The 25,360-nt window shown below is 38.5% G+C and overlaps 1 protein-coding gene across 1 annotated transcript in view; it reads left to right on the top strand.

The window, feature by feature from the left end:
- LOC306768869 (NACHT, LRR and PYD domains-containing protein 14-like) overlaps positions 1-23,947 on the top strand; it is a 55,743-nt gene extending 31,796 nt beyond the window's left edge. The window contains exons 12-19 of the mRNA XM_079257334.1: positions 2,127-2,300; positions 9,490-9,663; positions 13,058-13,231; positions 13,691-13,731; positions 20,605-20,781; positions 22,365-22,541; positions 23,262-23,406; positions 23,811-23,947. Coding sequence (XP_079113460.1) covers positions 2,127-2,300; positions 9,490-9,663; positions 13,058-13,231; positions 13,691-13,731; positions 20,605-20,781; positions 22,365-22,541; positions 23,262-23,359 — 1,015 coding nt within the window. The 3' untranslated portion in view covers positions 23,360-23,406; positions 23,811-23,947. The remainder of the gene's footprint in view (positions 1-2,126; positions 2,301-9,489; positions 9,664-13,057; positions 13,232-13,690; positions 13,732-20,604; positions 20,782-22,364; positions 22,542-23,261; positions 23,407-23,810) is intronic.
- The last annotated feature ends 1,413 nt before the right edge of the window (positions 23,948-25,360 follow it).

Here is a 25,360-nt window from a genome sequence, read left to right as displayed (position 1 = left end):
CTACTTTAATGGTATTATTAAATTGGTTCATGGTAACATAGTTGCAGTTGTCTAAGTTAATAGCAAAAGAATTTCTGGATCAATGTCATGATTCCCACTCATAGATAGTTGCGTAGGTGGTTATTAGATGACCTCATCAGAATGTTCCTAGATCACTTTGGCTGTTCATAGGCTTCCATTTGTTAGTATGTATACCTTTTAATTTCTGCTCTATGTTGCCTTGATTTTACTCTTTCTGTGCAGTTTCCTGGCACATCTGGCTAACTCAGCTTTTATTGTTGTACGATGTTCATTTAACTATACATTAGTCCCCCTTAGCATGTTTCTTGGTTTTATTAAGCTAATTTTAGGCTTCCTGTCAGTAAATCTCCCTAGAATGTCTTGCCCTCTTTTTTCTGTTTATTAAACTGTGGGAGGAGGTGACCGCTTCTATGTCCTGCTCATTTACTTGGACATGATTGGACTGTCAAAACTTAATCTGTTGCTGTTTGACTGAAACTTTATCATCCTGGTCTGTTCTCGATTTTGTAAATTGGCTCCAGCTTTGGCGTAAGACTGAGGCTTAGTTTTCAACCTGTCACCACTATATCATTTATTCAGGAGCACTGCTCAAGATTATTAATTTTACCCTCCAGTGTTGCAAATTTGATTTCTTTCTCACTGTTCTGCTGTTCTAGCTCTTTAACCCTCTTTATCTAAGCCAGGGGTGTCCAAAGTCGGTCCTCGAGGGCCGCTGTCCTGCAGGTTTCCCATGTATTCCTGTTCCAACACATCTAGCTTCCACTAAATGGATCAAACAGGCAATGACGTGCACAACTGATTAAGCTCTACTACTAATTAATTTGAATCAGGTGTGTCTGAGCAGGGATACATAGAAAACCTGCAGGATTCTGGCCCTCGAGGACCGGAGCTGGACACCTCTGATCTAAGCCAACACCATTTCAACAGTCTTCTTGATTTCACTCAACTCCCCTTGAGAGTTCCAATTATGATTTCAGTCCATCAAACTTGATTTCAATAAGACTTCTAACTTCTTGAATGCCTCTCATTTTTGCGTTAGTGTTTGTCATTTTATTCCCAGATGTTGCCTGTGTTAAAACTTCCTGTCAAATGAGGGCAAATTCCCTCAATGTCTTCTATCAGCAAGCTCAATGGCACACCTTGGGTATGGGTCTCCAGAAGTTATCCTTCTGGAACCGGTGCTGGTTGCTGGCGGCTTCTAGTGGCTCTTGGACCTTGTAGCTGCTAGCCAGGTCCTTGCCAGGTACTAGCAGATTTGTCTACCTAAGTCCTTGCTGAATATTCCACAAGCATACGGAAAGTTGGGATTTCCTGCTCTGATGGAATATTTTCTGTTGCTTTAGTTCACAGATAATCTGTATGTACTGAGTTCTGATTGAAACAGCTGAAATAACACAACTGTGTCTCTGCTGTTGGTTGTTTTCAGTTATTTCAATAAAGGAAGTATGAAAAAAATCATTGACGTTTCCAGATTTCCTGAAGGCAGCTTGATTGGAGGGAGTCAATTCAGCCTCTTCAGTTATGCTGTTATCAGGACTCAACAAAGCTGTCAGGTGACGTCCTGCAGCTTGGATCAGACAATAGTTTGATTAAAAATCTGAAACTGAAAGAAAAAATGTCAAATATGAAAACAAGGTCTTAACACTTAAGATTTCAATTGAAAAGGTAATAAAAACATTGATGTCACATGTGAAACCAGTTTGTATGTAAAGAAACTTTGTGAACCAGTTCAGTTCCATCCAGAAACAGCTTTGATAAGCAACATCTGGATTGATGTGCTTGCTGTGTTTGCTTTCATTAACAGGCTGTTTACACCAAGCTGACAATCTGCTGTCATTCACATCTGCAGTGTCGGAAATATGTTTCAGTGTGTCTGTTTCCTGTCACCATTATCACACTCAAGTCTTTTTTTCATCCAGTTCAGCCAGTAGAATCAGTCGTGTCTGTCTCTGAGAGAACTCACTCTAATTAAAGTCACTACGTCTTTATTGAAACAACAACATTTTGTCATTCATATTAATGAGAATTCTGCTTCTCTGCTTCTGTTGGACTGTTTTAAACTTCATTCTGGTGGCTTCAGCTCACAGCTTTTTTTCTTTATTCAGATTGAGGAACTGCAGTTTGTCAGAGATCAGCTGTGCATCACTGACATCAGCGTTGAAGTCCAACCCATCCCATATGAGAGAACTTGATCTAAGTTTGAACCAGAACATGACGGCGGGTGTTAAAGATCTTTGCGGATTCTTGGAGAGTCCACACTGCAGACTGAAGACTCTGAGGTCAGACAACATGTTTTATTTGTTTCATGAGATTGATATGATGTGAAAGATGTGTTTCTCTTCAATGTTAAATCCGTTTTCCTCTTCATGTGTGAAAATATGGAGCAGAGTCAATAGCTCTGCAGCCAAAGAGAAGCTGAGAAGGTGAACTGCTATGAGCCTGTGCAAATGATCCAAACACAGACACAAAGGATGATGACTGAACAGCCATGAAAGAAAGAGACAGGGATGCTCCATCACTGGAGAGAAATGCTTGCCTGTTTACCTGTTAGCTTTCTTTTTTCTTCTTTATTTATATATTTATGGCACAGATTTGCTGTGAAGAGCTTGTGTGTGAATGTAGCTTGAGAAACATCAGATAAGAAATATGGAGCTGAATCATAACCAAAAGGTATGTTTGTCTGGAAATTGCTCCAGTCTACAAGAATATAAAGTGATGAATCAAGTTTTGATTTTAAACTTTGATAAACAACAATGAAAATGCATATTATAAGACCTTAGTTTCAATACCATGTATTGTTAGTTCCTTGACTTGAAGTTATTCTTTCTTACTTCCAAATATCAATTTGCATTTTGATACCTTTTCAGCTTATTTATATCAAACCAGGTTTTGAATCAATTTAATTCTCTTTCTATCAGTTATAAAAGTTCATTTAATTTATTTTCTAAACAAACTGATATATTGACGTCAAATAAATAAATTTTTAAAGATGAAACAAGTTAAAACTATTTGACAAAAATAAAGTTTTGGACCGATCACAGAATCTTGTGGTGTTCCACATGTTCTGCTCTTCAGTCCAGATACTGAAGCTTTTAATTGAATGTGATGATGATTATCTAGATAACTTTTAATCCAAGAAAGAACATAACCTCGACATCCACAGTCAAGTAATTTCAGTAAGTTACCATGATCAGTCATGTTATGGGTCACTTTAAATCATTAAATATACCTGTTGAAAATGTTTTATGATCCAAAGCAGAACTGAAGCATATCATGATGGCTTATGTTGCGGTCCGGTTCTCTCAGAGTCCATGTTGTTGTTGACTAAATGTTTTTAAAAAAGTATCAAATTGTTTCACAAAACGTTTCTCCATTTTAAAACGGAGGAAGAATAGATATGGGCCTATAATTTTCCATGAGATGTTTTTTACCATTTGTAAGACTTGGAATAACCTTTGCTATCTTTGTGATCTGGAACAATACCATGCAGGAACAACCGATTAGAAATATAGGTGAGAAGTTTAGCAGTTACATCAATAACTTTTTTAATAATCATTATATTTATTTGTTTTATATAAGCTTTCTTTTTATTTTTAGATGCATTACTGTGTCGATAACATCTTTTTTTTGGCCCTCCACATTGCAACATGAACTTTATATTTGTATTGAATATGTTACCAAAGAGAGACTTGTCTTTATCCAGCAGTGAAATCTTTTTTGTGAGTAATGGCCTCATTTCAACAAAATAATTACTAAATCTGCTACTGTAATAATTACTACTGTAATAAATATTAAATCACTACTGTTTAAATTGGCCACTATTAGCACTTTTCAAAATGGCCACTATCCACCATGGTTTTTGTTTTTTGTTTGTTTGTTTTTTAGCCACTGAGCCACAGATTTATTCTGAATTTATGAGAGAATTATAAACACTGTTGAGTGTTGACTAGATGGAGCTCGGACTCCATTCAATCCCCCAGTCATCCCCCTGTCTGTCAAACAGTGGTTGCTACATCCAGGTTACATTACAGCACTGGGCTGAATGAATCTTGTCCACCTCTTTGTAATATTGTTTTGGAATTAATTAATGACTCAGCATGTCTCCAGTCTCAGCTTAACTCTGCCATGTATCATGATGAATGACACATGCTTCAGCATCAGTCAGCTTTTTATTTATCACAACTCTAGCAATGCAGTGTAAACTAGATTAAGGTTTTCCTTGTCTATGTTAGCAATAACATCGTTGTGGTTGTCCTAACTAGCATAGAATTAGTTAAGTAGCCAGTAACTTCAGAAATAACGTTTAGAAAATATCTCCCTGTCAGCTGCAGGTTGAGGTGTGTTTTAGGAAGAGAGATGTGCGTGTAGAGGGGAGGAGGTTTATTCACTACAGCACAGAAAACTTCATATTATTAATTTTAGGGTCTGTCTTCAGACACCATCATGATGTTATGTGTCCCTTTGTTTTACTTTGTCAGAAAATACTCATTTTACATGGACTGTAACAGACTTTCTATGTTATACAATTTGTGACCATTATACATAAAATACAGCCCAATCAAGATGATATCTTTTGACATTTGAGAAAATCATATCTGATTTTTATTTTGGTTCACATATGATATATGCCATGAGATATTTCATGGTAGTGTAAATGCAATTTAACATTAAAGGGCATCAGAAGGCTGCATAAATAATGTTTTGCCAACTTCATTCATGTTTGTTGTACAAAGCAAACACTAATGGCCAACATCTAAAGGTAAAATCAATCAGTACAACTAACAGCTACATTTGTGAATGCTCCATCAATAAAAATAACTGTTGAACAACAAATTTCAGATAAAATTCTCCAAACTTAAAACATAAATTTTTTACTGATGCATATTATGTTTCCTTCATTAAAATAAACATATACTGAAGGACAAACTATTGTAAAAAAGAAATGTAATTCACATAAATCACATTTTTGTTGGTGTAAGCATTGAGAATGTCACGGTCAGAGACCGGGGTGGAGGGGTGGACACAAAAGCAGAACGCACAGATGGAGAGGTGAATGAAGTATTTATTTAGTAACTCGGAACCTGTTGGTCTGGTCTAGGGTCAGGGAAGAACTTCTCAGATAACTGGAATTATGATGATGGTGGAGGTTGCTGGGGTGTGGTCTGTGGTTGTGGTGGTTGGTCTTGGTTTGAGGCAGGCAAGCATGCATAGGCAGTTGGTGAAGTTTGGCTGAGGAAAAGGATCCTGATCCAGGAAGATGTCTATAATGGTCTTGATGTGCTGAGGAGGCAAAGAAAAACAAAATGAAATCTCTAGCTATGAGCCACAAGGTAAGCACTGGAACTGGCCTGATTACCACGCAGTAAAGACAGACAATCTGGCGAAAACTGGAGCTCCAGCTTTTCCTTAAATAGCAGGATGTCATAGCAGGATAATCAACCAGGAAGATCGCCTCCATTTGGGAGCAATTGAAGCTCCAGACTCCGCCCCGAGTTCCCCATGGCAACCTGCAAAAACTCAAACAGCAAACAATGACAGAGAAGCCAAAAATGAAGTAAATTTGTGCATAATATATTTTTCATATAATTTGTCATGAAATTTTTCTGCCGAATATTGGCATCAGTCTTTAAAATTCCATATCAATCGGGCCTGACTATTTTTTTTCTTTTTTTTTTCTATTTTTACATTGCTATTATTATTAATAAAATTATATGGAACATCTTTATTTTTGCATGTATTTAAAACCTGATTTGTTAAATTGCAATTTTAAGATTAGTTTTACCATTTTCAAATGTTGTATTATAGTACAGTTACTTCAATATTAGTAAAAATATTATCTGTAAGAGTTGTACATTCTTCACTTACCCTTGTGGGTTTATCAATTATGATTGTTAAACCATAACTAAATATTTCATTTAGAAAATTGAAAGTTGGTTTATGTGTTTCCCATTTTAAAAAAAAATGTTAAAATCTCTACAAAATGATTTTCTCACTACTGAAATTTCCACAAACATTTGATAAACAATCTATACAAAGCTCAATGTGACCAGGAGTTCTACACATGCAACATAGAAATATACTTTGATCTTTATCAGTTTTTATCTGAATAGTCAAATTCTCCATTAAATCTTTTATGACTAAAGAATGAATCATGTCACGATAGACATTTTTCTGAACATAAAATGCTACTCCACCCCCTTTCTTGTATTTTCTGTTGATGACACAGGGTCCTCTGCTGTTCCCAATAAGATGGTGCAGTCATGACTTCGTTTGAGGTGATTTATTTGGTTCCCAGGCAATCCACCAACGTGCAGCAATATATACAATGAACAGTATATACAGTATGTACAATATGTACAACTATTTACACTGATTTCACTACTACTCTCTCCAGTTCCAAAAAACACACTGTAACTTGTGATGCTCTAATCCGTACTCCTCACTCTCTCTTCCCCCACAACTCCAAAATGAGCATCTTATACATACCACGCCCCACCCAACAGGAACTCCTCAATTACCACAAATACCTGGATTCTCCTAAGTCCCCACAGTAATACATACACAACACTCAAAAACTAAGACACAGATGTAACCCCATATATTTCCCACCTTTGGAACAAAAAGAAAGTAAACATAACATTCTGGCGTCTTGCCGCATTCAGTGGGGCACCGGATGATTACGTCACTGTGGAATTGCGCAATTCTTGGCTATTTAAACATAGCACACCCATTGATCCCATTTACCAATTCATCCCCAGCATACATGCTTGACACCCAGGTAAGTTACCCTCCTGTACCCTGTTTCCATTATGATCATCATGATCACAGAAATCATCACTTTCTAATGCAGATGTTTGACTCATTTCATCAGTTATCCGAGTCTATGTTTTGGCTGTTGGTTCACATAAAGAACTCAGTTCTCAAGTTGAACATTCACTTTATCCACTGCCTCCATGATCACAAAACCATCAAGTGCACCCCTGGACTTCCACCCTTTCACAATAATAGCACACATATGTGATCAAATCAAATCAAATCAAACTTTATTTGTATAGCACTTTTTGTGCTTAAAAACAATACAAAGTGCTTTACATTATAAAACAACTTACATCAAAGTAGATAAAACACTAACACACATACACATCCCCTTTCACCCACCCACAACCACCCTCACCCATGCCCTATTTGCCCTATAACAGTTAAAAGAAGATGAATGGCCAGGTGCATTTGTACCAGATGTGCACCAGATAAGGAAGGTGATAACCATGAAATGTGTACAGAAGTATGCTTTCACCAAAACACCAGAAGTGTATAATCCATGTGCCATTAAGTAGAAGTCCTGCATTGTTTTTGGAACTACCTATGCATTTAGAACAGGTGTTTTCACGAACAGGCTCATCTACCTTGCTGTGGAGCTGAGCTAAATAAATTCAGCTGGTTTAGTGACTGGTTGGAACAGCTGCCGGACAGGACTTTTACTTTATGGCACCTGGATTAATAAGCACCTCTGCAGAACACAGTTACTGTATTTCAGCAATGACTTGAAATGTATTTACAGATGATGGTAAACATCCTTCATTTGTGCAAAGTTTGACCTGAGACTGAAAAACCACTTACATCTATATTTTTAAACAGATTTTCAGAATAATATGAAGCATTTATATTAACATTAATTGAAAGAGTTTTAGGATCAATATTGAAATCATCCATTTAAAGCAGAAATACACCTCAGAAATAACAACAAGGAGAGCAACTGTTCAGCTGTGTGTGTTTCCTGATTGAGTTAGTACGCCGGAGCAGGAAAACTCCTCCACCTGCTTCTCCTCCTCCACTTCCTCTTATTAAATTAGAGTTGATCTGGAACCAGCTGATTTATTTTTTTTTTTTTTTTTTTTTTATTTTTCAGGTGGTTGATGCCACAATTTCCTATGTGCACTCTCTGTCTGCAGGTGGGAGTGTAGCTCATCCGTGTGTGCACACAGCATGACATGTAAAGACATGACGGGACGTATGTAGATATCAACATTAGAATAAGATCCATCAGATCAGGCTGTTTGTTTTGGTTTTTTTTTATAAAAGTAAAATAATAATAATATCATTCTTGAGGAATGGAGACCTTAGAATATTTCTGCTATGATCTGACACAGAAATGACCTGCATCATAAAATAAGAAAACATTTTAAGACAAAATGAAACAAAATAGAAGATCTTGAATAAATATGAAAAATAAACAAACCTGATCTAGGGGATGCTGGGGTTGCTGTTGGGGGTTGTGGTGCCATTATAATATGATAAAATATCCATGAGTAAAAAATTTGTAAAGAAGGAAACATAATGAAGTTAAATTTAGCGTAGTTTGCTGAAATCTTACTGGTGTTTTTTATTCATGATAATGTTTATTTTAACTATTAAACATTGTTTTAGAAATTTCAAAACATTAAGATTCACATGGTGCATCACGATAAAGTAAAATTTATATCAAGATATTAGCTATAGTCCATATTGCCCAGCACTACTGTACACCGGATGATTAAACCTACCTAACATCCGGTACTACTTCTTAGTCAACAGGTTTAAGTATATCTCAAAAGGGTTCAAATCTCACCCATTAGACGAACCATGATTAGATCTTGAACAAGTATTCTATGAAAATTTAGAATGATAGCAGCTTCTATAGCGTGTTACATACTCCACGAGAAGACAGATATTTTTTTCTTGTTCTTGAGGATACGTGAAGAAAGTGATGTCATTTTGTTCTCGTGGATGTGTCTTATAGTTGTTGACACATCAGGCTGGCTGAAGTTTTTTCTTGTTGGGCTCCAAAAATTATTGTGTAATTGGTTGTACATTTCAGGTGGGCATGGTTAACATGGAAAATTAAGCCTCTTCAGTTATTCTGTTATCAGGATTCAACAACACTGTCAAGTGACGTCCTGCAGCTCAAATCAGAGACAAAAGTTTAAAATGAAAATGAAAGAAAATTGTCAAATATGAAAACAATGTTTTTATACTTAAGATTTAAATTAAAACAGGTTATAAAACATTTATGACACATTTGAAACTAGTTTGTATGGAAATAACACTGATCCAGTTCAGCTTCATCAAGAAACAGCTTTGATAAGCAACATCTAGACTGATATGCTAATTAGTCCAGTGTTTGCTTTCATTAACAGGCTGTTTACATCAAGCTGACAATCTGCTGTCGCTCACATCTGCAGTGTTGGAAACGTGTGTTGCAGTGTGTGTGTCCTGTCACCATTATCACTCTTCAGTCTTTTTTTTATCCAGTTCAGCCAGTAGAATCAGTCGTGTCTGTCGCTGAGAGAACTCACTCTGATTGAAGTCACTACGTTTTTATTGAAGCAGCAGCATGTTGTCATTAATATTAATGAGAATTCTTCTTCTCTGCTTCTGTTGGACTGTTTTAACCTTCATTCTGTTGACATCAAACTTTTATTCTTTATTCAGATTCGAGTACTGCAATTTGTCAGAGATCAGCTGTGCATCACTAACATCAGCGTTGAAGTCCAACCCATCCCATGTGAGAGAGCTTGATCTAAGTTGGAACCAGAACATGACGGCTGGTGTCAAAGATCTTTGTGGATTTCTGGAGAGTCCACACTGCAGACTGGACACTCTGGGGTCAGACACCATGTTTTATTTGTCTTCAGTAGTTTAGTTCTTGAAATTAGGATTATTTATTAAATTAAAGCAGAAGATTTAGATTATGTCAGTCAGAAACTAATATATAACCACTGACTGATGCTTCTAGACGTTGAGCTTTAGTGAATATCTATGGCTGAAATAATGATCATATAATAATGAATCAGCTAAAATGAAGCAACTCCCCACCATCACTGATAGAAATGAAGCATCTTTAACTGGATTAGAAAACAGCTTTCATCCGATTCATAAAGGTGAAAGGCGACGCTGGCTCAGGAAAATAACTTGATTGGAAAATGAAATCAAGTTAACCCCTTAACAGTCACCCCCCAAAATTCCAAATGCGCCTGAAAATGACATGCCCAAATTAAAGTAGGCGCTGTTCTTGAACCCTTTGGAGTATATTCAAAAGCATGGTCTCTTTTTAAAGAAAACACTCTAAAGTTTTACCTTGAGCTTTGAAATTTATTGTAACTGTAACCAGCATAAAGTTATTGAAGTTGGAACACAAGGAAATTTCAGTTTTTTCCCCTCGTCTGAATTTCTCTTCTACTTTGTCAACATGCTGCACATGGAGAGATGGAGATATGGTCTGGAAAATCAGATGGAGCTGTAGCATGAAGCCTTTCCTATGACCAGTTAAAATTTTGGTGACAATAGAAGCCACAATTATTATTCTAAGAGGGCTTTACTGTAAGTATGTTCATGCGCTCCCTAAAGTGGCCATTTGGAGACTCCAAATGGCCACTTTGGATACTCCAACTTCAATAAGCTATAACTCCAGAACACTTCAACATACAGTCTTCAATGAAACCTCTAATGAAAGGTGGTATCAAGAGGAATCTTGTTGTATATTCATATTTACTTTCAGTATTATTGAAAATCACCAGGTGATGGATAAACACACTAAAAGCTTATTTTTTCTAATGTGCATTATAATAAGAGTCAGAATAGGTTTTACAGTCATCATGTTTATATATGTAAACAATATAATGCCATGTTATGCAATGTAAACAAAATGTAATCATAAAAACACCATAACGCAATACAATTTACATATTTACATTAGATTTTAACTATTGTCTGATAAAAAGTGTTTGTAAAAGTAAAGTAAAAAAGCTGGAGAGCAGAATATGTAGCTGTTATGATGAGCAAGGGTCCTGGTGGTCTGAAGGGCAGGAATGTAGGTTTTCTTCTGGAAGGAGCTGGTCCTTCTTCATCTGAAGAGCTGGTGGGTTTCCACTCTGAGTCAGATGACAGACTAATAAAGACAAGAAGTTTTTATCTCACATTAGTACTGCGACTGTAATAAGTGTATGTTCTAACAGAAATGCATCGCTGCACGCATGTGCACACAGAGTATGAAAGCGGTCCACACACACGCAGATAAATCCGCAACAGCGTATTTTTTTCTTTCTATGATTTTGTATTTATGAACGAATGTTTACCACTGGAGGGAAATAGAGGTGTTGAAGCGCTGCGTCTCTTTCTTCGCTGCTCTTTTTGCTTCACGCACACTCGGACTAAACGACACCCGCATGAACGGTTCCCCCGGTCCAGACTCTTACGTTTTAGAACCGAGACCCCAAGTTTTCTAACAAACTAGGTCTCACGTCTTTAGTAGACCGAACAGAACCACTGTAAATACGCCAACAGTAAGAAACAACAGAAAGAAAACGTGTGCCCCCATCACTCATCCCCCCCATCCCGACTCACAAAGTAAACAAGTCTGGAAGCAAAAACGTATGTCATGGTCAGACCACCTAGGTTGACACTTATTGGCTATTATTGGCTAAGGAATGATCATGGATCAATCCAGTTGGTCAAAAATGGGGTCAATCAGAAGGGGAGAGCCTACCGGTGCGTCATGCACAGTTTCATTGAAATAGGAAATGTTTAAGATATTGTACGAGCGTGATATAAAAAGAAAACCGGAAAAAGGCCCGCAGGCGGGCCGCCGACTGTTAAGAGGTTAAGCTATAACCTAACTTGTTGCTAGGTAACAGTGGATTGAAGGAAGTTGTAAATGTGTGTCAGCAGCTTTCCATCAGGAGAGAAATGTGTGAAAATGTAGAGCAGAGTCAATGTTTCATAGCTCTGTAGCCAAAGAGAAGCTGAGAAGGTGAACTGCTATGAGCCTGTGCAGGTGATCCAAACACAGACACAAAGGATGATGACTGAACAGCCATGAAGGAGAGAGGCAGGGATGCTCCATCACTGGAGAGAAATGCTGGCCTGTTTACCTGCTGGCTTTCTTTTTTCTTCTTTATGTATTCATGGCACAGAGGTGCTGTAAAGAGCTTGTGTGTGAATGTAGGTTGAGAAGCATTAGATAAGAACGCATCCCTCTTCTCAGTACAAGAGTTTTGTCTTTTCCCATTCATGTGTATGTGTGACAGTACGTGGCCAGGTGGTAGACAGGACTGTGGTTCTGATTGTCATGGGTTCAAATCCCACAAGTGATGTTTTCCCTCATATGTCTGCACAATACAACTTACCTCATCCTTCCTCTTTTTAGTCATTAAGAAATTATTCCTCTCTTTATGCAGTTTTCCTCACATTCATTTTTTTATTTTTTGGATTTATTTTATTCATTTCCAGATTGGAAACAATGCTGCATGTCTGCTAGCAGGTGGTATGCTGCAGTGTTTTTTTGTCAGAAGGAGACACATCCAGTGATGCTCTATGTATAAGATAGTTGATTCATCATATAATCATGTTAATGAAAATTATGGTGTGCATTCTACACACCAAAACATTCATATCATCATGAAATTACATTTCTGCACCATCATTTCAATAAGCTGCACCAATGCTCTATGAGCAGAACATAAAATTAAAAGTTCTCCCAAAATCGCCACCACATCACATTTAAAAACTATCACAACATCACGCCTCTCACTAATCCAAGACAAATTCATCTTAGTTTTTACTACTTAAAAATGAACAGGTTTTTTAATAACCTCAGTGGCATCTTAAGCTTTTTTGCATTATGCTTCATTAATTACACATTATCACATTCACCCTTGCTGTTATCTAATAACAGCACAATTCTAGTTTAATTTTAGTTTAAATTCGCTTTATATGTGAAGTGCCAATTCACAGTAAAGTCATCTCAAGGCGGAAATAAGAAAGACACAGATTACAGCAAATTTTTCAGATGCACATTTTAATGTTGTCTTGATCCTTTTCTAAGATAATTAAATGTGGTCAGCTTCATGTTACAAGTCTTTGTTTACATAAACAGATGTGTGGCTGTTTTTCCTGATATTTTTTATGTCTGTAGAAGAGTCATGTAGTCGTCCACAGTAGAACCACAAATGAATGATTAGACAATATATTATTCTAACTGAATGTTTTATTTTGTACTCAGATTGCGGAACTGCGAGTTGTCAGAGAGCAGCTGTTCATCTCTGGTATCAGCTCTGTCATCTAACCCCTTCCATCTTCGAGATCTTAACCTGATTGGAAACAACTTAAAGCATTCAGATGCACAAATGTTGTGTGCTTTTGTGAAAAGTACTTACTGTCAGCTGGACACTCTGAGGTGGGTAACATTTCACAAAACTAAACATATATCACAAACAAGAGTTGGGTATTTTGTTTATGCCTCATACAGTCGTGAACTCAGTTCACTGTAAATTATTATATTACCTAATTGTCATCGAAATATTTTACATAAAATTATTCAGCTCTTTGAAACATTGTGTTAAGATGGCAGTTATTTAGGCTCATGATCAATTTTGTTCATTCTAATACACCTGTATGAGGTGAGCTGTGTGACACTAAAATTAATTTTTCTAATTTTATTTTATTTTTAGACTCATAAAGGTTTAAACTATGAAAAAAACTTCTTTCAATTAGTTATTGTTTTGATGATTTTGAATTAACTTTTATCATTATGACAGCCCCGCATCACCTTCTGTATTCTTGTTCTCTAAGCTAATTTACATAAAATGGTTTTTTTTTCTCGTTTCATTTGTGGATTTATGGTTTATCCTTGCAGCTACAGCAATGAGACAATCAAAGCTTCCAGTGACAAAATTTGTAAGTACTACAAATGTTCAATCTAGTTTGAGTAAGATCTTATCTAAAAGGAATGTGCTGATTCCATAACAGATAACTACATAGAAAATATATCCCAAAGCTGTGACTTGACACAAGGCTATAAAGATTAAGACATTACTGAAATTTGTGTGTTAAATATATAGGAGGTAAAAGTGTACCTTTAACTAAATTATAATTTACATTTACGGAATTTGTAAGGACCTTTATACAATTTAAAGGGGATATGCAATTGTTCAAATTAGAATATGTACATGCTGTCCAAATGAATTAATCAAAACTTCACTGAGCAAGGTTCTAAACCAGTAGAACAACCGGGCAGCGAGGCTTCAGACATCAGCAATGTTAGTCCTCTGAAATGAAACAAACCTATTGCGTACTTAGTGGAAATACTCACTGGTTTACGAGACACATACTCTGGAAACTGCACAGTTTTCCACTATTACAGAGATATTTATTTTGGGAAGCAGTCAGCGAAAGAGGAGCTTTGACAAAATGTCCAAACGAAAGACAACTGTGCAGAATCACCTAAACTAATCTGCAAGTTGAAGAGCCTAGAGCGCCTTTTAGAGTAACCATTAGCACAGCATCACATGTAATACAGGTGAATATTTAATCATGAATTATATAGCTCCGCCAGGATGTAAAAATGATTTCTGACTTATACATCGTTTTGGTTTTTGTCACTGGGGTCGTGTGTCTACTAGGCCAACATGCGGTATGTTTTGCTTTATTTGAGGTGTGGATGCCTTTGAGTTAAGTCACCAAATGATTAGAGCTAAATGTGCATTTGCCTTGTTTGTAGTACTGGGCCTGGAGCTAGAGCTGTCTCCGATTCAGCCTGAGCATGTACACTGCTCAAAAAAATAAAGGGAACACTTAAACAACACAATGTAACTCCAAGGCAACCACACTTCTGTGAAATCAAACCGTCCACTTAGGAAGCACCACTGATTGACAATCAATTCCACATGCTGTTATGCTAATGGCATAGACAACAGGTGGAAATTATAGGCAATTGGCAAGACACACCCAATAAAGGAGTGGTTCTACAGTTGGTGACCACAGACCACTTCTCAGTTCCGATGCCTTCTGGCTGATGTTTTGGTCACTTTTGAATGCTGGAGGTGCTTTCACTCTAGTGGTAGCATGAGACGGAGTCTACAACCCACACAAGTGGCTCAGGTAGTGCAGCTCATCCAGGATGGCACATCAATGGCAGCTGTTGGAAGAAGGTTTGCTGTGTCTGTCAGCATAGTGTCCAGAGCATGACGGCGCTACCAGGAGACAGGCCAGTACATCAGGAGACGTGGAGGAAGCTGTGGGAGGGCAATAACCCAGCAGCAGGACCGCTACCTCCTTCTTTGTGCAAGGAGGAACAGGAAGAGCACTGCCAGAGCCCTGCAAAATGAGCTCCAGCAGGCCACAAATGTGCATGTGTCTGCTCAAACAGTCAGAAACAGACTCCATAAGGGCTCGACGTCCAAGGGTAGGGTTGTGCTTCCAGCCCAACACCGTGCAGGACGTTTGCCGTTTGCCAGAGAACACCAAGAGCAGATTCACACTGAGTACACGTGAAGACGTGACAGAGTCGTGGAGAACGTTCTGCTGCCTGCAACATCCTCTAGCATGACCAGTTTGGCTGTGGGTCAGTAAAGGTGTGGGGTGGCATTTCTTTGGAGGGCCGCACAGCCCTCCATGTCCTCGCCAGAGGTAGCCTGACTGCCATTAGGTACCGAGATGAGATCCTCAGACCCCTTGTGGGACCATATGCTGGTGCGGTTGGCCCTGGGTTCCTCCTAATGCAAGGCAATGCTAGACCTCATGTGGCTTGAGTGTGTCAGCAGTTCCTGCAACATGAAGGCATTGATGTTATGGACTGGCCCGCCCGTTCCCCAATCCAAATGAGCACATCTGGGACATCATGTCTCGCTCCATCCACCAATGCCAAGTTGCACCACAGACTCTCCAGGGGTTGGCGGATCCTTTAGTCAAGGTCTGGGAAGATATCCCTCAGGACAACATCCACCGCTTCATCAGGAGGTCATATGGGCACGCGGAGGTCACACACACTACTAAACTTCATTTTGACTTGTTTAAAGGACAATACATCAAAGTTGGATCAGCCTGTAGTGTGTTTTTCCACTTTCATTTTGAGTATAACTCTTAATCTAGACCTCAGTGGGTTGATACATTTGATTTTCCTTGATAAAATTTGTGTGATTTTGTTGTCAGCACAGTCAACTATGGAGTGAACAAAGTATTTAATAAAAATATTTCATTCATTCAGATCTACGTGTTACTTTAGTGTTCCCTTTATTTTTTTGAGCAGTGTATAAGAGCCAGTCTAAGGCAATTACTAGTGCTGATTTAATCTTACTTCTGTCATTTCAGTTTTAACTCGAGTTGTCATGTTTCAGTCACTAGGCTTTTTTTTTTTAACATGAATGTGAGCTGATGTTCAGATTCACCATGTGCTTACAGTTGAATACATGAATGTAATTATATTCTTTACAGTGTTAAGCAGAAAAGAGTCAATCTCTTTAAAGGCCGAGTGTGTAAGATTTTCAATATTTTCAACATAAATTAACTAAAGAAATTACTATGATCATAATTAGGTTTTTTAAACATTTAGGTTTCAGTCTGCCCATTTTTCATGCCTTATTAAATTTCAAACTGAATTAATTAGAAAGACCCTTCTTGAATGTTTTATGGTGCGTAAAACTTGTAGTACATTTTTCCACTAGTAGAGTGAGTATAAGCCAATTTATTGCTGAGCAGCTCTGAGCTACAGCGACAGGCGGAGGGGCCAAGGGAAGAAGACGGCTGGGGGAAGCGGAGGTGGAGTGTAGGTGAAAGGGAATGGGGTAGGTTGACGCAGTATGTGTGTGCGTGCGTGTGTGTGTGAGGGGAATGCACCATAGACTGCATTTAAAAAGATTGACGTAGTTTCCAGGACGTGACCCATAGGTTTCTGAAGAGCGTTGCCATCTTGGCAGGGACATGCGTGTCGTCTCGCCCGGAAAATACAAATATGGGCAAAGAGGTAGAGCTGAGAGGGAGGCTGTGAGCATCATGGTGGATGATTGACATCGAGCGAACTCCAAGCTTTCTGGAGCTAAGAGCTTACCAAGCTTACCTGGAGATAACAGGAGCTAACCAGCTAATGGAGGTAAGCGGGCTAAAGCTAAGTCACGTTGTTAACCAGCTAAAAACTGCTGTTCTACGTTCTTCTGACTTGAAGCGGGAAATCGGATACCTGTTATTCAAAAGGACACGCCCCTAAATATGCAGAACTTCAATATTAAATTACTTTTAAAGGGGTGAGTAAGAAAAATTATCTCCCCCCCACAGTTGTCATGAAGGTAAACTTGACCTATTAAACCGAAAATGGATTTTTGAACCAGCCTGTAAACGTGTATTTCTGCTGTGAAGTTGGCCTTTTTAACATGGGAGTCTGTGGGGATTCGCTCTGTTTTGCAGCCAGCCCCTAGCAGATGAAGGGGGAACTGCAGTTTTATGCACTTACGCAAAGGTTTCACTTTTAACCGCTGGAGGCTCCGTCTATCTTTCATATACGGTCTATGGTTTGTGCATGTGCGCACGGAAGGGTGATGCCTGCGCAATCGCTTTTCAACTGATTCTGATTAATTATGTGGAAGAGCCCGAACTTCCAGAGAAGCTTGCTGCTTCTGGGAAAAAGAAAAAAAGCTCCTTCAAGTCACAGGATATGACAAGTTGTGTGTCAAAAGTAGAAAGATTTTGGCGTCACCTTCACGTGGTGGAGACAGCTTTGTGGGAACAACGGACTGAACTCTGAAGCAGAGTTAGCAACGTTGCTATCGGTAAGTTGGAATTTACCATAGGAATTTACACAGTTAGCTGTTAGATGGGACCAAGGATGGACTCTCTGGTTGTGTTATTACACTGTTCTGTGAGTACAAACGTTATTTTGTCACTCAGCTTCTGGATAAACGGTGATATGAAGAGAAGCTGCTGTGTTAGTAGCTTTATTGACCCCACAGTTAGTTTTTCTACATCAAAGAAAAACAATGATATTTAATAGGCCCCTACACTGGAACAAAATTGTACAGCGTGTCTAACGTCCTGGATCTGGGAGTTCATTTATAAAACTGACTCAGTAATAGCTACAGGTGGTGTATGAAGGGAAAACAAGAAATGTGACGCACAAAACTTGTAGATTTTTAAAGCAGCGCACATGTTCTTCCTGTTTCCTTTTTAAATCAGTATCAACAGGCTGTGTCAATATTCGGGCTCTGCACTATTCAAAGTGTGCAGACTATGTCGTGGTTGACGTTCTAATTAACATTTCTGTTGTAATCCCAGAATTTGTTCTTGGTATAGTACCTATCAAATATGTGTTTTTCTTCATTTCTGCAAAGAATTTTAATGGACAACATTTTGGATGAAAGTTTATATATGATTTTGCAAAATTGTCTCAAATTTCAAACCATTTCTTTGGCTTTATTCTTCTGCCGCTGGTGTCAGCGTTTCCCGTTTCACCAGATGTGCGTACAGCCGCTCAGTTGGCGTGGAAGTAGGAGTGGTTGGTTGTGCTTGAAAAAAATATATAATTTGTGCTGCTTGACTTATTTAAATGGTCAATCTGAGGACATGCAAGACCACCACTGTCCTCCAAATGAACTCAAAATGGTTTTGTTTGTTTGTGCTAGTTTATGCTGCAGAAATTATGCTTTTGACGACAATGGGGGCTGCGTAGCATCAGACTGATATTAAAATATTCTTCATACCTCAAAAAGTAAAGCAGCACAAACAGTTAAAACTATTTTAATGAAGTTTTAGTCTTTGCGCAGGTGACATTCTCCACTAACTGGGCTGCTGGACTGCAAATGTTTCCATATTCAGTTTCTACACATATACAAATATATGTACATAGACTTTCATATCCATCAGGGAAAGCTTAGATCTCCCACCTCCTCCACAGAAACAAGTAGCCCCCCAGGACAGAGCTGGCTTTCCTTTGTAATATATTCAGTCTCATCCTTGTAAAGAGCAGCTGTGTTGTCTGACCATTCCATCATCATCATAACAAATGACATTATTACAAAATGAGTTCACTGTTTTTTTTACACAAGACTTAATGTGCAAGTCACGTTGTGTCTAACAAACTGCTTTACTTTATGCTGTTTCCCTCATCAGGTCCACAATTCAACACCAATCCTCCCCTCTGCATCAGGATGTTGTCGACCTCCAGCTCTGTTCCTCCTCTCTCATGAACAAGACTTTGAGTCACTTGTCCCACACAGAAACAGGACCTCATCCCAACCCAGAGGAAGTATACCAAATTTTCATGCCAAACATCATGTTCTTGGATTTGGAGCCGATTCCCATCCCAGGAACTGCACATGAGACTGATCTGCTTCAGTCAAAGTTGAGGGTCAGAATCAAAGCTTCCAAAAAGCAGAGCTCATACTGAGGTCACAAAATCAGACTCCTCAACCCCCTTTATTGCATCTTATAATTATGTCCATAACTTCAATGAATCAAAAAGGTGAGAAATGTGTATGAAGTCAGTAGCGAGTGCAACAGATAAAGCATGGACAACAGGAATTATTGAACTTCTGTTGTCAAATCTAAACTTCACATCTTTTTCAGATAGTTGTGTCTTTTGTTTGTGGATCATGGGCTTTGCTTTGTGGGGTTTGTGTTGTGTTTATACACACACTGTTGCTGCTGTTAGATCTGTATTTTTTACAGTTATAAATTGTAATAAACTTTTGTCTTGTTCCTTTGCAGTCATGTCCCACTGTAGTTATTTGCATTCTTTGACAGTATTGGATTAATGTGAGAAAGCATTTAAATGAATTCATCTTAATCAAAAAGGCATAAAAATATACAAACTAGCTTACATGAGGTAATTAGGAACACAAAGTTATATGTGAAGAAAGAAATTATACAATAAATAAAAATATGTAAACAATACAATTCCACAGAAAAGATATTAATTGGCAGATTACCTTAAAAAGGATAAATAAATAAAATATTAATAAACAAACAAAACCAGTGTTCTGTCTGTGCAGATCGGGAAACTTGTCTCTAGTAGGCCACACAGCAACTGGGAATCAGACCTCGTTGCCTTTTAGGAGCTGTGATGGGAGTCTTCTTAGGTCCTTCGCATTTATGTCATCAAGAAGTTTGTGCAAGGATAATAAAAAGATTAGTTCTATAAGTGAAGCCAAATTTTATTGACTGTGTCTTTCTGTTCTGTTCAGAGACTAAGTTAAAATATCACTGTAATATCTGATACAAATGTCTGGACTCCCAAAGCAAAAAGTAACATATAGAAAACAGTGCAGTACGTAACAAGCTTAAATATGAAACTACATTTACGTTGCAACAATAAATAATACATAAAAATATTTATCATTATTGGTTATTGCAATGCTGTTAAAACTGGAATTCCTGTAATAAATCTTTTTATCAGTAATATCTTGAGACCAAATACTAAACATGAAGCTGCATTTTACCTGTACTGCAGCCAGCCGGTCACAGCGTTGCTGCTTCATCTCTCTTGAAGCCGCAGTTCGTCTTCCTCAGACTCTAATCAGTCCCGCTGTCCTCACATCCATCCACCAGCTGGTTCCGCTGTGTTTCGGGGACGGGAGGGGTGAGGAGTGAGTTTTGCTCATTACTACTGCCCAGTAGTGGTAGTGGAAGTAGCAGTTGTGTGGTTTTGCTCACGACCTGGCGTTTACCACCTGGTGTTGGAAAGAATCGCCTTGAAATCTTACATACTCTGCCTTTAATCAAACGGAAACAGGAGGAATATCATTAACCACTCAGTCACTCTGCATGTTTCCATTTCTGTCACAGTTTCTGCACAGCCTCTTTTCCGGGCACTGTGTGACTTTGAGGCTGAGGATAGTGATGACATCTCATTCAGTAACGATGACATCATCATCAACGCTCACCCAATCTCTGAAGATCAGATCACTGGAACTGTGCAACGAACTGGCAAATCTGGCTTTCTACCTTCAAACTATATTGAATGTAAGTAACATCATGCTGTCAGAACAAAGCTCTGCTGAAAACCACCACAAATATCCAAGAAGTCTGCACTATTGAATCTGGTCACATGTTCATCATTTGTGCTCACACACACAAACATATATTGTTGTGGAGAAAAAGTCTGTATGAGTATGACGAGGAGTCTGGTTCTGAAGTGAAAAAAATTACAAAGATTATTGAACAGAAATAAGAAAAACAGAATAATACAAATGACAATTTGGAGAGATAACCCAGAGGTCCAATGGGGCAGAAGTCTGAAAATGCTCTAAAGAGTTCTACACAAAACTACTTTTTAAGCCCTCGCCGACAATACGTCAATGGCATGTCATAATACTATGTTATTCTAAACAAGAAATATCTGTTTTTGCTTAAAAAGGTAGGTCAGACTGACCCTTAAGTTATAATCTCCCTCATGGCACCATAGTATCTGACTCCTTAGCTGTAAAACTCTTCAAAAGAAGAGAGTGTTTAATTAATCAGATCTCAGATGTCTGAATGCAGACATCTCAGGGCCTCTACACATTACTATATCTGTAAAGGTGAGTAAGCAGACACGGTGTTACGAAGCTTAAGTTCTTAAGTTCATCATGACCTTTTCAGAAAGCCGTCAAAGCCATAATCAGAAATGGATTTATGCTAAGGATTATGAAATATATGAAAATCTAAATTTGAACATGAAATTTCCACAACAGATCGATAGATAGATAGATGTGTGTGTGTGTGATATGTGTGTGTAAATATGTACATATATTACGATTAATTAATTACAGGATGATCAACGCATTAAAAAATATTTTTGTATTTAATCTTGAAACATTTGTCCGTGCACAATCTTTTAGTACATTGATTTTCCTGATGCTCACGATAGACTTCTATTCCTAACTTGACACTTTGGCGCTACATTTAGTCATTTTTGTGATCCTTTAATTAAGTTTATTTAAAGAAAAAGCAACTATCAACAAGTCTAGCGACTTCTTTAGGAATATAGGAGATTTTTGGTGTGTAATGTGAAAGACCATATGGTTTACTCACCATTAGCAGCAGTTGCTGCTGCGTAAGCCCCTCCCCCATCCAGAAGAACACACTGGAGGCTTGGTCACAGCATCCAGCTTCAAGATGCAGTCAGACAAGGAGGAGATCACCTCTGCTGTATGATCAGACTGAAGTTGACACTGACTGATCCTGCTTTGGCTTACTGTTGGATATTAATGCCTCCCTGTAACATGTTGTAGACTCCTAATTAGAGAACAGCTGGAGTTGTTAAAGTATATAAAATAACACTAACTTTAGGTCTGCTCAATTCAATAATATTTCTGTTTTACTGTTTTAAAGTAGCATTTTTCCAGACATTTATAGAGCTCGAGTTTACAATAATAATGTACATTATGTGTATTTTTCTCTGTCTGTTCTCTTTGTTAATTTTTAACAGTTTGCATATTCTTCACACATTTCCTCCCTAAAATGTACCATGAAGGAAAGTCAAACTGTTGTCTCACGTAAAGTCCGGAAACACTCCCCAGTCTGACTCATTACTTTCTGTGTGTTTCTGTGTATGTGTGTCCCAGCTTGTCAACAGCATGTTTACTTGGCACTATGTGACTTTGAGGCTCAGGAAGATAATAAAGTGTCTTTCAGAGTTGGTGATGTCATCATCATTCCCAAGCTAAATAACAAAGACTGGGTGTACGGCATCGTGCAGAGAACCAGCAAGTCTGGCCTGCTGCCATCAAACTACATCCAAGGTATGAGCTGTCATCTGCATGCATATCCCAAGTTGAATAAATTTATCTTTTCCATGCTTCAGCCACTGCTGATATCTGCATGAAATAAGTAGTCAAAAATTACGGGTTAAACCTGATTCCTAACGGGTTGTTAAAATGCACATAGAAAGATATTTTAGCCATCAGGATTCCTAGATCGGTCATGTTTTCTCTACAGCATGTATGACAGAAGTTCTATCACCGGCATCAATCTGTAACTGTCCATAAAACCTCTTTGTAGCTGTGTGTGTTTAGTCAAAAATAGCTCTCATTGTCTTGACCAGTAATGACATAAGCTGTATGCAAACTCTTGGTGGCAAATCAGGCTCCAAAACACTCCAGCTGAGTTAACTTCCCAAATAAATCTAAATACAAACTATGTGAGTATCAGAATCAGAGCTGCTGTCATGCTGACTGGAGCATTTTTAATCTGTACATAAGTGATGAAGTCTCTGAAGAAAGGTGGACAGATTAATTCAGCTCCTTTAACTGGAAAACTCATTTCCTCTCCAGGAGTTCACTGTAGGCAGCATATGATAGATGACACCAACTGGACCAATCATCTAGACTAGAGGTCGGCAACCCGCGGCTATGGAGCCGCATGTGGCTCTTTCATCCTTATGTTGCAGCTCTGCGTGGCTTGGGAAAATAAATTATAAGTGTCCGATTGAAGTGCATGTTATCTCCAAAACGTGTACATAGGTGGACATAGAGTACAGGACCAACCAGTGGGACGAGGAGCTCCTCCAATCAGCTGGAAAGACACCGGCAGGACCGTTGTTCAACATCAAGTGTTCTGAGGACACCGTCTGTCAGCTTCACCTCCCACACTGTGAAACAGAGGCTGGTGAGTCTCTGACTGTTGGTGGGGAGCAGCGATCAACCCCACCAGCCTGTTAGTGACCCCGACAGGCTGCAGATGTCCCTACAGACACAATCTGATAGAAACACCCTTTCAGTGATGTTTACTCTGCTTCACACATTTCATTTCAACATTCAGAATTATAAACTGGCTTAATTCATCACAGAACACAGTAAATGTGGTTGTATTTAACATATTTCATCACAGGATTATGTTTACAGCCGCTTCAGAACAAACATTAGTTCGTGGACTTCATGTTTTTCTGACCTTTAAACTTTTAGACAGTTAATACTTCTTCCATGATCTGGAGAGTCTTGATAAAAAATAACCACTGATGTTGTGATGAAGTTCTCATCATTAGATCTTATTGATCTACTCTGTTTTCTCAGCTCTGCTGTCTGCAGGCGTCCTGTCTGTCCTCCACATGTCTGATGATGGGATCAGCATCCTTGAGCTGCTTGAGATCACAGAAACTCATGTGATTGTAAAAGTCCCTCATTTATCTGCCTTCGGCCTTGTCCGGGATCTCGTGACGTGGCTTCAGAACAGCACAAAACCCATGAAGGGACAAGTCTTGTTGTTTCTTAGACCACCAAACCCTGAGACAGAGAAGCAGAAGCTCGATGTGTTTCTGCTGCCAAGCAACATCCCCGTGAAGGAGGTAAAGAGTTTATTATAACTTCACTTTTCCTTCATCCTGCTGCTTGATCCTGGTAGTTTCAGGTCAGATTACAGAGGAAATCTTTTCTAGATACATTTGATTTTAGTGAATAAATCAGATCAGATGAATGCAGAGCTCCTCACTCCGTTACTCAGAACACTGCACAGGAAACTTATCATCAAAGGTCAAAACAAACACAGATCAACGTTGGAACGTCGATCCCCGGGTTGTGTCCTCGTTCCTCATCAGAGCTGATGACAGCAACACGTTCAGTTATTCATCATCAACTACCTAAAATATTTATACAGTGATGGAAACAGGTTTTTGGGCAGTCAACACATTTCCGAATTAAGAATGATTCTTAGCTCTTCATGTGCAATTTCTTTTAGTTCTGTCACGACCAAAGTCTTGTAGACCCACAGGGCTGTCGAGAAGCCCCTGATCAATGGGACACAGAGGTTTTCCCAGCATCGTTGGGCCAAAACACAAAAGAACTCACATCATAAAACTGTCAAGAATTTGTTTGGGTTTTTTTGTTTTTCTTGAAAATAAAAAGCAAAACATGTATTTTTCTAATGCAGTCACACTTTCTGAAACACAAAAACAGATTTTCCACAAATATTTCATAATATCATGAGAATGTGTAATTTTAGGTTGTCCACAAACCTTTTCCACTGCTGTACATACCTGAATAATTGTTGCTCAGTGTGTAAACTGTTGACAAGCTGCTGCTGTGGAGTATTTTAGGAGTATTTTTGGTGTTTTTGTTCCTGGAATCTGCTAGCTTTAAAGTTTTTAGCTGAACTCCCCGTCATTGACACAAATCAACCACAAATACATTATCCAGTAGGAAAGGAAGTGATAACAAGAACAAATGTGTGTAAAAGTGAGCGATTGTCCTCTGATTTACAAGCTGTGATGTCTCACAAGGTCTGTGCACAGCATGAAGAGTCTGAATACGTCAAGGTTCCCCCCACCTGTAAACTCATCAGGGATCAGAGTTACTCTGTTCAGTGTCCAGCCGCCTGTTTAATTCAACCCTCTGTGAGTTTTTCATCAAACTTTGTCTAAACTGTACATTTCCTCAAACTGCTGCTGGTTATCTTCAATGAGTTTTGGATGAATTAAAGCTTCAGACACTATAATCCTGATTTGTAGAGGGAAGAGTTTGATCCAGACTTCGGACCAAACTATCACCCAACCTTTGAGATCCGCCTTCCTACAAACACAAGAGAAGCGACCATCACAGTCAGAGACCAGGCAAATACTGAGGTCTGG

The sequence above is a fragment of the Telmatherina bonti genome (genome assembly GCF_933228915.1).
Source record: "Telmatherina bonti genome assembly, chromosome: 18".
In the NCBI taxonomy this organism is placed as follows: domain Eukaryota; kingdom Metazoa; phylum Chordata; class Actinopteri; order Atheriniformes; family Telmatherinidae; genus Telmatherina; species Telmatherina bonti.
The sequence above is the reverse complement of the archived record's forward strand: the minus strand, read 5'-3'. Positions and strand labels throughout refer to the sequence as shown.